This window comes from Megachile rotundata, chromosome 11, assembly GCF_050947335.1.
Source record: "Megachile rotundata isolate GNS110a chromosome 11, iyMegRotu1, whole genome shotgun sequence".
NCBI classification, from domain to species: domain Eukaryota; kingdom Metazoa; phylum Arthropoda; class Insecta; order Hymenoptera; family Megachilidae; genus Megachile; species Megachile rotundata.
In genome coordinates, this window is record NC_134993.1 from 16,728,575 (window position 1) to 16,742,771 (window position 14,197).

The 14,197-nt window shown below is 45.4% G+C and overlaps 2 protein-coding genes across 8 annotated transcripts in view; one reads left to right on the forward strand and one right to left on the reverse strand.

Annotated features, from left to right (window-relative positions):
- LOC100876850 (junctophilin-2) overlaps window positions 1-14,092 on the reverse strand; it is a 46,586-nt gene extending 32,494 nt beyond the window's left edge. Inside the window, exons 1-3 of one of the 7 annotated variants that reach the window (XM_012295790.2) lie at window positions 13,803-14,092; window positions 9,349-9,900; window positions 3,868-4,079 (exon numbers count right to left, since the gene is read on the reverse strand). In XM_012295790.2, coding sequence (XP_012151180.1) covers window positions 3,868-4,079; window positions 9,349-9,659 — 523 coding nt within the window. In that variant the 5' untranslated portion in view covers window positions 9,660-9,900; window positions 13,803-14,092. Of the gene's footprint in view, window positions 1-61; window positions 3,613-3,867; window positions 4,080-9,348; window positions 13,256-13,597; window positions 13,769-13,802 lie in introns of those variants that run through there. The other 6 variants (XM_012295787.2, XM_012295789.2, XM_076537112.1 and 3 more) reach the window with 6 other exon arrangements.
- Window positions 1-14,197, forward strand: part of LOC100881070 (uncharacterized) — a 99,990-nt gene that overhangs the window by 34,284 nt on the left and 51,509 nt on the right. The gene's annotated exons all lie outside the window — the stretch shown is intronic.

Below are 14,197 nucleotides of genomic sequence, written 5' to 3' on the forward strand. Positions count from 1 at the left end.
AATTCGTTTGAAGTCGGGTACAATGAAAGCTCGGTGCTCAAAGGGTTAAATCAGTGCCGTGAGCAGTGCAGTTTCATTAATTTCAACGGCACCGTTGCGAAGAAAGCGTAAAACAAATCGTTCCCGTTTTATGCCGACGAGTAATCACTTTTTAATGGGAACCACGCTTCTTTCATTACCGACCACCGTTCCCTTCTGTCTTATAATTCGGTCACTCGCCTAAACAGACGATTTTTAATTTCGCCTGTAAATTCTTATGCAAATTGAACCTTTTCAGCCATTCGCGTTTAAACTCAACTTTCATTCTATAATCCTCCCATTAAATTTTCTTCGTTTTCTCTTTCCAATGTACTTTTCACTTTTCCGATCGTAATTTTAACCAGTCACTCTTTCCACTGCCTACAAATATACTGACAACCTTTATTTAATTCTTTTACGTAATTGTAACGTGATTTAGCTTTTTCTGTTCATTTAATCTGTAGTTTTCTCGTCAGATTTTTGCAACATTGTAAAAGATGCATAGTCGTTAACTGTACGCGATAATTATACGCATTAAAATAATCATTCTAGTTTGACGTACGTATTTATTTACATGAACTGTACTGCGCATGTTACTTTCGTTATCGACTACACATGTGTTTAATCTTTAAGGTTATAGTCAAGGTCATCGATAAATTTTCTGTAATTGAACATTAATGACTACAATGTAGCATAAAATATCTTTGAATAAATTATATGCTATCGGTACAAGACTGCCTTATTCGCCATATAAAGAGATGAATTTGAAAATTAAGCAAAATTAATATTGCAACAAAATTTGAATTGTGGCATGAATTTCCACCGTGAAATTTTTTTGAAGATAAGAACGAAGAGAAGGAGCACGTTCAAACGCAGCGACATTACGTGTGTAAACATGATATTTGCACGGGTTCTTTATTTTCCACGTGGTTCGCGTAGACGTGCGCTTTCCACTTTGCACATCGATGCACTTTTAGGCAGAATTATTCTACTCGTTCTTAGCTTTCGTAATTAACGGTCTACGTTTTGCGCGGAACAAGCAGAATTATTTCCTTGCAATCTTCTCTGTTTCGTTTTCTCGTTAACGCGTTTGCCTCTGCGGTCTCGTTCCTTGGAATGAAATAGGATTAAAGAGGTCTCGCCACTTGCATACTTTATTATTTCTCTAAAACAATTTCTTTAATTTTTACTTCTTTAACCTTCTTTAAGTTTTTTGGATATTTTTCGAGTTACGATTTTACGAGGCGAGCATACATCATCGTCCAGATTTCTTCCTTGACACGGGGCGCCATAAGATCGGAAAACGCGGGCAGCTGGCTCGTTCGGCTCTAAATAAAGCGCTCAAGTGCAGCAGACGAGATGTGAAACGTAATAAAATTTATCTGCAACCACCGTTCTCTTTCCGAAGGATATGGCTTCACTCTAAATTGCGATACACTTGCTTAGAAATTTGCAACAGGTATTTTGGTAACTAACTAACTTCAGTGTACTTCCCGAATTGACAAATTGGTAGTTCAATTTTTAACAACATTTTGAACATGTATTTGATTCTCACAGAAGCACAGTTTCACGTTAAATCGAGTGGAGGGATCGAAAACGTATCGAAAGAGAAAATTCGATCAGGCGCGTATCGAAGAAAGGTGGTCGCAAACGTCGTAGAGTCCGTAGAAAATAGGAGAAAGAAATAAAGATTGAAACGGTATCTATTCGTCGAGATCAATCCGAAGTCTCATCCGTCTCGAACGTGTCGAGAACGAGACGAAATCCAAGATGGTTCTATTCGCAGACATAATACAACGATGTGCTCTTGGTCGTTTTGCGCGAGCAATCCGGAACGGCTATTTTCAGTGGTCGAGATAAAGCGCAAGGTAGCCTGGGAATAATTTCATCCAGCCTTTTTCGACAGTTCAAATTTTTATTTCTCAACGATGAAACTCTCGCGAGTGCGAGCACAATTTACTCTTAGGCTTCGCGAAGAAATTTTTAATCTACGCAATTTGGGATTGAGTCGTAGAATTTGTAAATTTTTTAACTTCTGAATTTTGAAATTGTCAGTTTTTTCAATCGATAAATTTGAAAGTTTCTAGATCGTGAAATAGCCAAATACCAGTATCGCCAACTCGATTTACATTTCGACATCTCTCTAGCACACGCGGATCTCGCGTTCCTCTAATCCGCAATAATGCAAAGTAACACCGAGTGGTCCCCGCAGTCGTGTCTCATAAAACAACCTCTTAAGTTCGCGATAAAATCGTGTGACTCACAGTGAAACTATTTTCCCGGTCGTTTCGAAAACGACCTCGATTCGTAAGCACGCGTGCGAAAGCACACGAAAGGCCGACGACTTTCAGAAAAAATAAATTGGACGTACGATCATTCCGGAAGAAGCGTTTCGAACGATAAGCATAACGCATTAGTATAAAGAAGTAAATGCTCAGAACGAGGAAGGAGCTAAAAATTATCTGGGGAAAAATGGTGGATCTACTAAAAAGGAACACAGTTTCAAACCGATGTCTTTTCTCACGGGACTTAAGCCAAGTTTCGATCAAACCGCAAGGCTTTATCTTGAAAAAAAGAGCGGCGAAATTGCTGCTTCGATTCGATAGAAAGTCCGGGGTAGTTCGTGGTGTTCGAATCGATTATTAGTTTTTAACAATTAGTAGAACCACGTGACCTGAAAACGTACGGGCCGTAACGTCTACGACCGAACAGAGAATGCTTTCAAGGGTTGAAATTACGAACTTGAGATTGATCGTCACGCGACATGCACAATTTCTCGACACGTGACGCTAATTAATTCGACTGTTTCCTTATTCAACCCTTCTTTGGCCAACCTCGGACTTCGACTTCTCCTTATTTTGCTGTGATACAATTTTGCTTGTTTTCTACGTTTCAAACAAGTTATGGGAATTCCTTTATTAAATAATACCGTGTCAATCTCATTTAACCAACGGTTCTTAACATCATAATTACATTCCCTATACACGAGCGTCGCACCATTAGCACAAAATCGATATTTATGAAATTCATCGTCTGTTTATTAATTATTAATACGACGAAACACACCGTCCGATAAAATACAGTCCGCTGTTGGCCGGATCATCGTTTTGGCAACGTTCCCGATCCGCTGCAAAAAAGGGAGCGTTTCGCTCGTGGACAGCATCGGTAATTAAAACGCGTATTAATAACTACAAGTTAAACGCAATTGAAATTAAGAACAAAGACCTGCGCGAAATCGTCGACAGACTCGTGTCGCGAGAGACACGTGTAGCCGACACGGACTTTCACGGAGCAGGACACGTTGCCATCCTTTGATCTGTTCCTGACAGCTTTATTCTGCTCGTCCTCTCCAACTGCGCATCACTCTTCCATTACATCCTTGATCACTTTTCTTTCGACGGTAGATCGTGTCTGTTTCTGGTCAGATACCGATTCTCTTCTATCCTTAATTTGTCTCTTTTATAAATTTAGATCTTTCCACTGGTAATATAGCGATACCCGTCGATAATATAAGGAAGGAGTACGGTATGAAATAATCAGAATTGTCCGTTGTAACTTAGAGACAATATACCAGTTGCGCGTACAAAAATTCCTCTATAAAATAAATTGACCTCGTAACTTGCCAACCATAATAAAAATTCAGGTTATAGATATTGAAGGATAAAAGTAAAGTTTCGAATAGCGACGAAATTTGTCATGTACCAAGTATATGTACAATAATATAGCGGGCTCCGATAAATATTTATAAATATCCGCAGCGTTATATCGGAACGAGTAAAAAATCCATTATAAAGCGTATGTTCGAGGGGAGAGGTAAAAAAATAGGAACGGTAGAAAAATGAAACTTACCGCTGTCCGCGTAGGTCTCTGAACCGTATCCATCCTGAAGGCCGATCGCCCACGTGCCCTCGTACCTCGCCGTCGACGTGGTCGATTGTCTGACACCGTATCGACCCTTGAATCCCTGATTCCATTCACCACGATAAATCCAACGTCCACGGGTTTCCATGCCCAAGCCGTGTCGTTTTCCGTTTTGCCATTGCCCCTCGTACGCGGACCCGCTGAAACAGGATATCCTTGCTGACAATCGTTCGCGCCTTTCTTTCCTTTCACCCTCTTTCCACGCGACGCTCTCGTTAACCACTCGCCCCTTAACATCGTACTTGTTGCTTCCCACCGTTACACCTTTCAATCTTATGCCAACGTACAGGCTGTTTGAAAATCTCGATGCGTTCAGAACGTGCTAGAAATTTTCATATCCTTCGATTCTCACGATTTTCAGCTTACCAAATTTTCTCTATTACCAAATTACTGATCTCTCTGTCGAAAGATAGAGGTTAAATTCGACGAAAGTCTCGCTGAAAAGATTGCTTTCACGACGCGGGAAAGAGGATCACCGAAGAATACATCGCGAATTTCTTTCGCGAGATGCAATATCGAGAAAAGAAAGCTCGGAAAGAAAAATTGCTTCTTCGTATCGAAGGATCCGTCGAGAAGAAAAAAGAAATCATCGTCTCTGCTTGTGGAAAAACGTGTCGATATTCGAAAAGGATAGATAGAAAAACATCCAAGGGACGGATATACTTCGATAATGAGTTCCTTTCGTGTTGGCAGCGTATTAAAAACGAAATCTGATTGCTTACGTATCGAAACGCACGGAAATGAGAAACGAGGATATCGAACGTTTCTTTTTACCAAGGTTTTTTAACTCGCAAACTTCCAGTCTCCGGTAACGTTAAAGAAATGAAACCCAGATTGATCAAGTTTTGCTCCCGATACCTTTTATCGTTTCGATCGAATCAATTCGATGATAATACGATGAGTTTCCTTTCATCTTTACCCGATTTTTTATGTAAAATTTTATCACCTTTTTGTTAGTAATTTGTTAATAATTTATTATTGTCTACATCCATATGAAATCGTAGAATCTTGACGACAGACGACCTATCTTCCATCTATCGTAGAATCTGTTTCTCGATTCCAATCTGTTCCCGACAGAGATGTTACTTGCTGCAGAATATCCGAGATTTCCGCTTCGACAATCGCGATGACGAAGTTCACGCATCGGTGCCGTTCGTAAACAGCTTGGAAGCTCGTTTTAATTAACAAGAACTAGCGAGTGAAAATTGCTCGATATCGAGGGATCTGTATACAGAGAGAATGGGAATTGTTCAAGGTCCCAAGGAATTTATCTCTCTTCTTTGCAATATTGTGGCAAATACTTGCTAACCAGAATAGGTATGCTATTTAAAAGAATAAAGAAAAGTCGAAGAAAAATCAATCGTGACGAGTATAACTTTGACAATGAACGCAAGACGGTGCATCACCGAATCGCGACAAGTCGGATGACTGGTGCTAATTCGGTCGATCGACGAATGATAAGATAAATAATCGCGACAAATAATTGTCGAAAATTGTTTGTTCGTGATGCGATCGAGGAGGCAGGAGAACGATTTATCGAGCATCCCTAGGAAGAGACGCGACTTGACGAAGACCTTGCTCCAGTTTAAACGGAAACGAACCGACGGAATCTCTCGGCCCAGATATATGTATACGTGGTCGTGGGTAACGCAAGTTCCCCATCTCTCTACCCTCCTCATCCTTCTTTTCCCTCTTTCTATTTTCTTTCCACGGGTATTTCCACCCTTTCTGCCGGCGAGCGACACGCTTTGATCGCATCGAAACGCCACCAGAATATTAATCTCTCGCGCTCGATCCACTTCCTCTATATTCGTCTATCCCCATTTATTAACAAATCATTATCTATCTTTAAAATGGGACACCTTGGATTATGACTCTGACAGTGAAACAAAACGATATTTCGATACTAACGAGAAATTCCTATCGTGTACGAAAGAATAGGTTCATTAGAAGAACCAGATGGAAAAATTCGTTAGCAGCTGATCGGTACACGGGGCGAAAAATGATAGCGAGTACAGGGGCTGTTTAATATCCGGTAATTGCTGGTTGCGATTAGCGAACGAGTACGAGCGCCGCTGAATCGTTAAATAGACGCGCGATTAGGTTGATAAGAAAGGTGGAGTAATTAACGATTTAACCGGGACGTCGAGCAGAGAGCTTCCATTCTAATTATCCCACGATTCTTTGTTATCGCAGCGAACTGGGTCTAGGAGCTAACATTTCTTGTGGATCCGCAAAGTGATTCGCTTTATTTCCAATTTTAATCTTCGCTTCCTTTTTAATATTATTTGCTTATCTCTTATGGAACCATTTGGGAAATTCAAAAGTCGATGATCCCCGACTGTAATGAACTTATACCTTTAATTAGATGAACTCGTTCAAATTCGTTGTACATACTTACATAGTTGCCTATTTGCAAAACAGAGTAAAAGGAATCGATTGAATGACGAGAGAAATAGGGTCAGCAAGATACTATCTACAGATGATTAATCAACCATAGAAAGCTTGATTAATCGGTGCTTCATTAGCTAACGAAGAAATCCAAAAACGACTGCCTATTCGATAGCCCTTCGAAATTTATTAAATCGTGTCCATTGACAGGAGAATATTAAAAAATGGAATGTCAGGTTCACGATAATGATAATTGCTCGAAAAAAGAGAGCCAATTTCGAATGCACGAAATTACCGAATATATTTGAAGACGAATCTATTATTTGGTCGACTGAAACGTACAAAACGATTGATGGGGAATTTGAAAGTGCTTTATAGCGTGTTAATTACTACTGTCGTTTGCTGTGCGTGACTTTGATCGAGATATAATCGAACCTCGAAACGTACTTTCTACGACACTTTTCCGTCACGTGTCGGTGCGGTGGAATCTTCGACGTGTTCTCGTAATTGCTACACGCCTGGTTAATGTCGTAGCTTAATCGATACGCACAGGACGCACGAACACCTTCTGCTGTATCGCTCAATTTTATGCTGGGTAGGAATGTTCTAATTTTACCTCGATCAAGATATTTTCAAATGAAATAAGAAATTGGAGTAACAATGATCAGAAAGAGTCGTGCAAATGAACTATTAGTTGCGTCAAAAGTACGTAATATTTTTATATTTTAATGGATAAGTGAAATAATTTATCATCAAAGTTTATGTCATCGTCACTATATTCTTTGTTTTTCGAAGTTGTCGCCGTAATAAGCGACCATTCGATCCACAAAAATTTTCGTCTCGTGTTTCTTTTTAACAACGGTTCAAAACGCAAAATCATAATTTAGTTAAACAACAGCGTGGTTCGATAAATTTTTCGCTGTTAAATCACGTCGATCGTTACTTGTAGCTTTGTCATCGATCGTACAGGGTCCGGGAAAACTAATTTTTCGCCCGATCGAAATAGAACGTTTTTCGTGCGTGAAATCGAAATAATCTGGACATGTCTGACGATTTCTTTCTACGAAAAAGCGCGCGTAACGGCGACTATATTTGATCCGTCGATCGTTCCGGAAGAAATTCTGTCACGCGTCTTTAAATAGTCCGTTGCAACGAGAGAGCCCGTAAATATAATTGTTATTAACATCAGCCGTCACCAACCGCGTTTCGAACGTACAGGGGAAAATTGACCCACATTTTTATGTATTTTTAGCCGCGCCCGGTGTTCATCAATGGAACTCGGGGATTAGACGTAAAAACAAAAAGAAGAAGAAAGAAAACAGAGAGATGTATACGTGGAAAAATTCGACATTACTATATTTAGAATCGTTTCGTACGAGAGTCGACACTCGGTGTAACCCGAATTCGTTGCATCGTAAATAATGGCTCCCACGTAGAAATTCGCCGATCCGAGCGCTCGAATACTCGTATAATAGGTCGCCTTTATATTACCGATGCGATGCTTCAAATCATTTCAAGTATACGACCATATTGCCGTACGACAATTATTGGGACACCCGAACTATCCCAAATATCCGCGTGTCCCCGATATTCCCATTTCTTCTCGTCAATCTGCTTTATATCGATGTACCCTGACTATTATTCCAAACAAACGCTGTAGACTCTCGCTATATTGCCGCGAAAAAATTCCGAAGAACAATACGCGTTGTACATCAGGAACACCTCTTTTTCGTGTTATGGAAGATTTAGATTAGATTAATAAATGTAATATCTTAAAAATGCTTTCTCGTGAAATTCTAGTTACTACCCTGCTCGACGCTAAAACCCTCGAAATCACGACGGTCATTTAAAACTCCGCGATAATTGTTCCCAGCAGAGAAAATTGCAGCGAGGTATTATTTTTCCACGGAACGAGATGTCCGGTTAAGAGTTAGGAAATCCTGGTGAAATTCGGGGAAACAATTGTCTAGCGTGTCCGTGAACTAGCTCCTCCTAACCGCTCGGTTCCCAGTGACCTGGACTCGTTGTCCTTGCACTCGGTGACCCACTTTCAGGATCGGGAGATTCCCGGCCAGCCGCAGGTATATAGCGAGAGATACGTGTCAAGGTTCTCCGTTCATCACGAATTGATGCCGTTAATGGCGACTCCTAGTGATACAATAAAATTACTACGCCGGACCGTTTCATACTCTCCCAACTCTTTAATCGCCACGATGATGCTACTAGCGAAAACGTGTCTGTATTGTAATTAGCTCGAGGAGCGAGTTGAAATTTTGCTGCTTGATCGATAGACGAATCAAATTGGATCATATCGAATCAGGTGGAATTGGCTCTCGTGGATTCGGATCGTATCGAATCGAATCAGAAGAGTTAAGAATGCAAAGATAACGCCAGAACCGCTAGTTCCTCTTTTCAGATAAACAGTTAAAGTATCTGATCCGTATAGAAGATTCTGTGTTTGATGTTTCCTCTATCGAAGGTAATTGTTTTAATCCTCTTAAGAGTCGAAGCGATTCGACACTCGAGATTGGGGTCTCGATTTCAAGGGATTCGAGCTCGATAAAGATATCGATGTATCCTCGTGTGTTCGAGTTCCTTTCTCGTCCATGTTCATTTACAGTCTTTATCTAACACCGGATAATCTTTCGATCAAAGAGATCGAAAATCTTTCCTTTCTTTTGTTCTCGGTAAGCGGAACAAAGTAGATCAAAGGAAGAAGATAAAACGTGTCGTCAATTGGACAGGTTTACGAGTATTCTCCAAGCTGGGAACACTTTTGCTAATTAAATTTAGAGATCCACGCGTCGATACGGAACGTGTCGCTAACGAAACACAGGCTTATGCAGCTTCGATACGAAGAACGCGTAGAAAGCTCGGTCGAGCCGCGATCGAGCCAACTTCGGAGAAACACTAATTTGATAACTGTGATAAAAGTTCGATTTCGAAGGATAGAAAATGCGGTCGCGTTTGGCTAGATGGCATAAAATTGGGAAGAAACGTATGGTATGGTGATCTCACCTAGGCCAGGTGTAGACACCGGAGACCTCGAATCCATAGTGCCAGCTACCGGAGTAAGCACCCTGTCCTTTGGGTCCGGTGCAGACTCCGTGCCCGTGAGCTTTTCCGTCTTCCCAACCGCCGCAGTAGGTGCCGCCATCGTCGAAATCGAATCTGCCGCCGTTAACCTGGGCACGATTTGACGTCGCGGTGGTGGTACCTGTCGCTCCAGGTTGGGCCGAGGCGATGCCACCTGTTTGAGGCAATTGGGCACCACCTGCCACCCCGTTCGGTGCCCCGGACTGTTGGCCAGACTGTGGCTGTTGCTGCATCTCTTCTCTTCCACCTCCTCCTCTTCATCCACCGCCTCCTTCTGCCTCTCGTTCTTTCCTCGCCACGTGTCTCGTAATCTTCGTCCTTTTCCTGGTCGTTGTCGTTGTCGTCTTGGTCGTGTTGCTCGTTATCGTGGTCGTTATCGTGTCGGCCGGTTAGCAACGATGACACAAACGTCCCTGTGGACGTTGATCCGTCATGCTGCCCGCTCGTCTCCACGTTTCTCGTCTCACGCGTTCTCTGCAAGATCACCGTAAACCACCGTTGACCCCGTGGTCGCTCGTGTTCGTCCGCGTTCGTCCGCGTTCACCGAGCCGCCTTCGCCGCCGCGGCCGCGCACGCCGTCGATACCCGAGACTCGAGCATCGTCCTCCCGTTTCGGATGTCAAGGATAACCCGCGCGATCCACCAATCGACCGTTAATCCTCTTCGATCGTGTACGATCTATAAATACGGTGTTCGCCGCTAAAGCATTCGGCTAGACCAGAAATGCTCTAAGATTCGACACGGGTTAATTTTAGTCGCGGTTGCTCGGACGGCGAACGAGGACCGGACATCTGAAACGACCGCGACGTCGAGGCTCGGGTCTGCTGTCCGCTCGCGCGAGCGAACTGCCGCGAGGAAAGCCGATCGTCGAGAGCGGCCTTGAAAACGCACCGGGACACGCGGGATCGATTCACCACCGGTCCAGCAATTTCTGACCCTCTGCCAGCCACCTCTTTGCCCTTTTCTCCTTTTATCCCTAACGCGCCCTTGCGAGCCGCGCTCTCCTCGCACTGTAATCGCACTCGCACTCTTCGCACCCCAACGATCACCGCACTCGGGCCGCGGTACGCGCAAGCGGCCGCCGTCCGAAGAGGACGCGAGCGGATTTTTCGTCGAACTTGAGGGCCCAGCGAGTCGCGGTTCTCGCCGTCCGTCTGACGCCGTTACGCAACGCTTCTATAAGCATCCGTGATCCGCTCGGAATGTGCTCGCGCTCGCTCGCTCTCTCCCTCTCTATCCGGCCTGTCTCTCCTCTCTCCGTCTGGTCGTTCCTCGATGGCTGCTGAGCTTGTTCGTGGCCCGACCAGTCGGCGAAAAGCTGGTCGCGAACAAGCTCCCGAGACGGTCGTCTAGGTCGGCCCGTTTCCTTGCTCGTCGCGGTGGCTCGCCGTGCACGCTGCGTACGCGGATCGTCGCACCATCCTCACTGCCCGATCCTCCTACGTGCGGCCAGTGAATCACGGCCCGCGCCTCCTCTTCCTACACGCGGACTCTTGTCGGTCTTAAAATATTCACTAGACTTCGCGAAACTCTCGCGCGCGAACCTGGCCGCGACCACCGCCGAAATGTGGAACACCGGCGATCGTGTTCCCCTGCGGTATACGGTTGGCTGACCTCGCGCGGATCGCCCGGAACGAACTGGACAGCTCGCGAGGACCAGCGGAGAGAGATCGTACGCCGGATCGCGCGATCGGCGAGAATGCCCGAAACCTCGGTTGATCGGGATACTGACGCTCTAGCCACGCTAGAGCGCGAGCGCTCGAGCTCTAGCCGAGACGCTCGAGGCTAGCTGGCTAGGAGCTTCTATTTTTACCATGGGGTGGCGAATTGTTCCCCACACCGAGCCGCGGCCCACGAGGAGGCAGCTCGAGCGGCCCGAGAGGTTCGCCAATGCGACCGGGTTCAAAACGTTTATAAATAGGAGGAGTTCTCTCGCGGTGCGCGCCGAAAATCGGCGACGATTTGCCGGAATACGGAGTCGGCCACGACTTCCGACACGGACCTGCGAGAGGGAGGAGCTGCGCTTCTCTTGGACGCGAGTCGCCAGACTGCGGATGTTTCTACGTTTATGATGTATCGATATGTGCCAAGTATACGCAAATCGTGTGATCTGTGTCACCGACAGACACGTCGGACTCACCGACCAGGCGCTTCTAATACGCGGACTTTCGGGATTTCGAAAATTCGCCAGCGTGTCACCAAACCAAATTTCCAATTTTCTTCTTCTGGAAATTGGCTTTCCAACCGTATATGTACTCCCACACAGCTAATTTAATTTGACTAATCACGGAAACAGCCGATGCAGTTCCTTTTCTGCGAAGCGAAAACGTACAAAGTTTTAACTTATACAAAATACTAAATCACCCCAGTGTCGAATAAGACAGAGTCAATAATCTCTATGTAGAAATTATATACCGTCATAAAATCGCGAATGGATTTTTGACCCCAACCGATCGGACGTAGATCGTAAAACGCGAATTACCATCGAGACACGATAAACCGTGAATGTTTCTGGAAGTCCATCAAAACAAGCAGTGAATAAATAATTGATCGAGTTTCAACCGATCGATTTGCGACTATCGCTCTGGCTATAGACGCTGGGCGTCTATACGGTTGCATTTTTGATGCTGCACCGCGATATCGGTCAGTTACTTTTCCCTTCGAACGTAAAGTAGGTTCCGTTGCATTCTTTAGCGTGCATTCGTTCGATCATTTTCAAGGAACGTTCGTGTCAACGATCTGTCAACGAAAAAAAGCATCAATAGCTTTTCTGCGTAGAGAACGAGAGGAGCTTGAAACGTGACCGATGGAAACGGGGCGATGAGTCGCTGCTTCTCCTTGGGCGTTTTTATATAACAGAAATCAATTAATCGATCATCCGATATCGTGGCACGCAACCACGGGAAATAATCACGCGTTCCCTTCCCCGACGATCCACGACGGCAGAAAAAGAAAGAGGCTACAAAGCGCCACGGTACACCCTCATTATTAAAATAACTCGCCGCGAGGACGCTCGCGAACGATCCGAAGCATAACTTCGCTTCCCGAAAACAATTCCTTCGTCATGTTCGAACGTTTCGTTAAACCAGTGATAGCCAGAACGAGAAATTCGTAAGCAACTCACGGCCAACTCCGAGCACGGGCCGGGCTGCTACGGGAGAAATATTTCATTTCGTATTTCTCTATTCTTTTTCTCTACTTAGTTATTCGCTAATTTGGAAATTTGCAAATGCGTTAATTGGATCATTCAGTAATTTGAATCCGAAAGAAGTATAACTAATGCACTTGCACGTGCGATACGCGTATACATCACCCACGAACGAGGTCAGCGTTCCACTCCGAAGAGATGTAAAATAGTATCAATCTTCCTCCGGGCTTATTTTGCACGAAAAATATTAAGAGATCAGCTAAAAGTTAGAGCAACTATCTTGTAAGAAGAGTGCTAATATAGGCATAGAAAGTTCCAACGCGTATCCGAACTCGACGTAACCGATGTAAATCCACGTGTGATGCACGTACCCCTATCTGGGTCAGCATTCGACCCCGAACAGGCGAATTCGACATCCACGAGGCTCTCCGCAGGGAAACAGCGATCTTAGCAAATTCGAAGACTATAACTTTAAAAAGATCCAAAGTCTCTCTTAAACCGACATAAACGATGCACCACCACGTGCGATGCGCGTACTCCGAACGAGGTCAGGATTCAGCCCCGAATATCTAAAATGACCCTCGCGACCGTCGAAGAGCGTAGCGAAGATCGAAACTCGCGAGAGAGTTACATCACGAATGCCATAAAAATTCCATGGAGCTGACGGGAAGGTTCACGGTGTGTCCCAACGACCCAAAAATACGTACGAGTGAAAAATCACGGAGCGCAGCTGCAGCCAGGAAAGAAAACACACGTACACAGTCGCGCGAAAATAGAGCAAGAGCAGGATTCTAGAGCGGGTAGTGGCTCGCGTGTCGCCGAGCCGCGAAAGAGTAAGTTATCGAACGGTCGTTTCAGCATCCAGTCCGCTCGAAAATCCTCGTGCATGCTTGCACTTTTGTAGGGCAGAGAGAAGGTGGCTAGAGCAGTGGCTCGCACTTCCGGTCGATCGATCCGCGCGTAGGCCACCGACACGTGCGGCACTCTCCGCGACGGATACGCGTCGCGCACTGTCTTACGCACTCTACGCTGCGTTTTCTTCTTTCCGCGCGCACGTGCGTCGTGCACGACACTTGTCAGCGCACCGCTCGAATCGCAGTTGCGCCACACTGCACACACGCGCGCACACACACGGACACACGCACGGATACGTGCGCGATCGGCACGTCCACACACGATCAGAAGCTGTGCAACTCGCGTTAACCAGGACGACGGGGATGATGCGTACCGTGCCGTCGTATCGCGTCGAGACGCTTCGGCATCGAGGAGCCACCGTGGACGCGTCGTTCTACCTCGAACACACCGCTTCCACTCGTCGTCGTCGTCGCCGTCGTTCGTGCGCGTTTAATTTTTGATCGATCGCCGTTTGCGCTTTACTTTCGACGAAGATTTTCGGGGACACTTGCGTCGTCGACGTACACGCACCGTGAATACGGGAACGTGCGTCAGGGTGGTGGCATGATTGCGACTATCCAGCTCGTCGCGAGCCGCTGTCGGCGCTGCCCTCGACGCCGGCGTCGTGGCGCCTCGAGTAGAACGCTCTCTAGGACACATGCGCTGCTCGATACCGATGGCCGCGATTCGCTGGACGACGATGCCTGCCTCGGGCGGGATCCGCTCGAC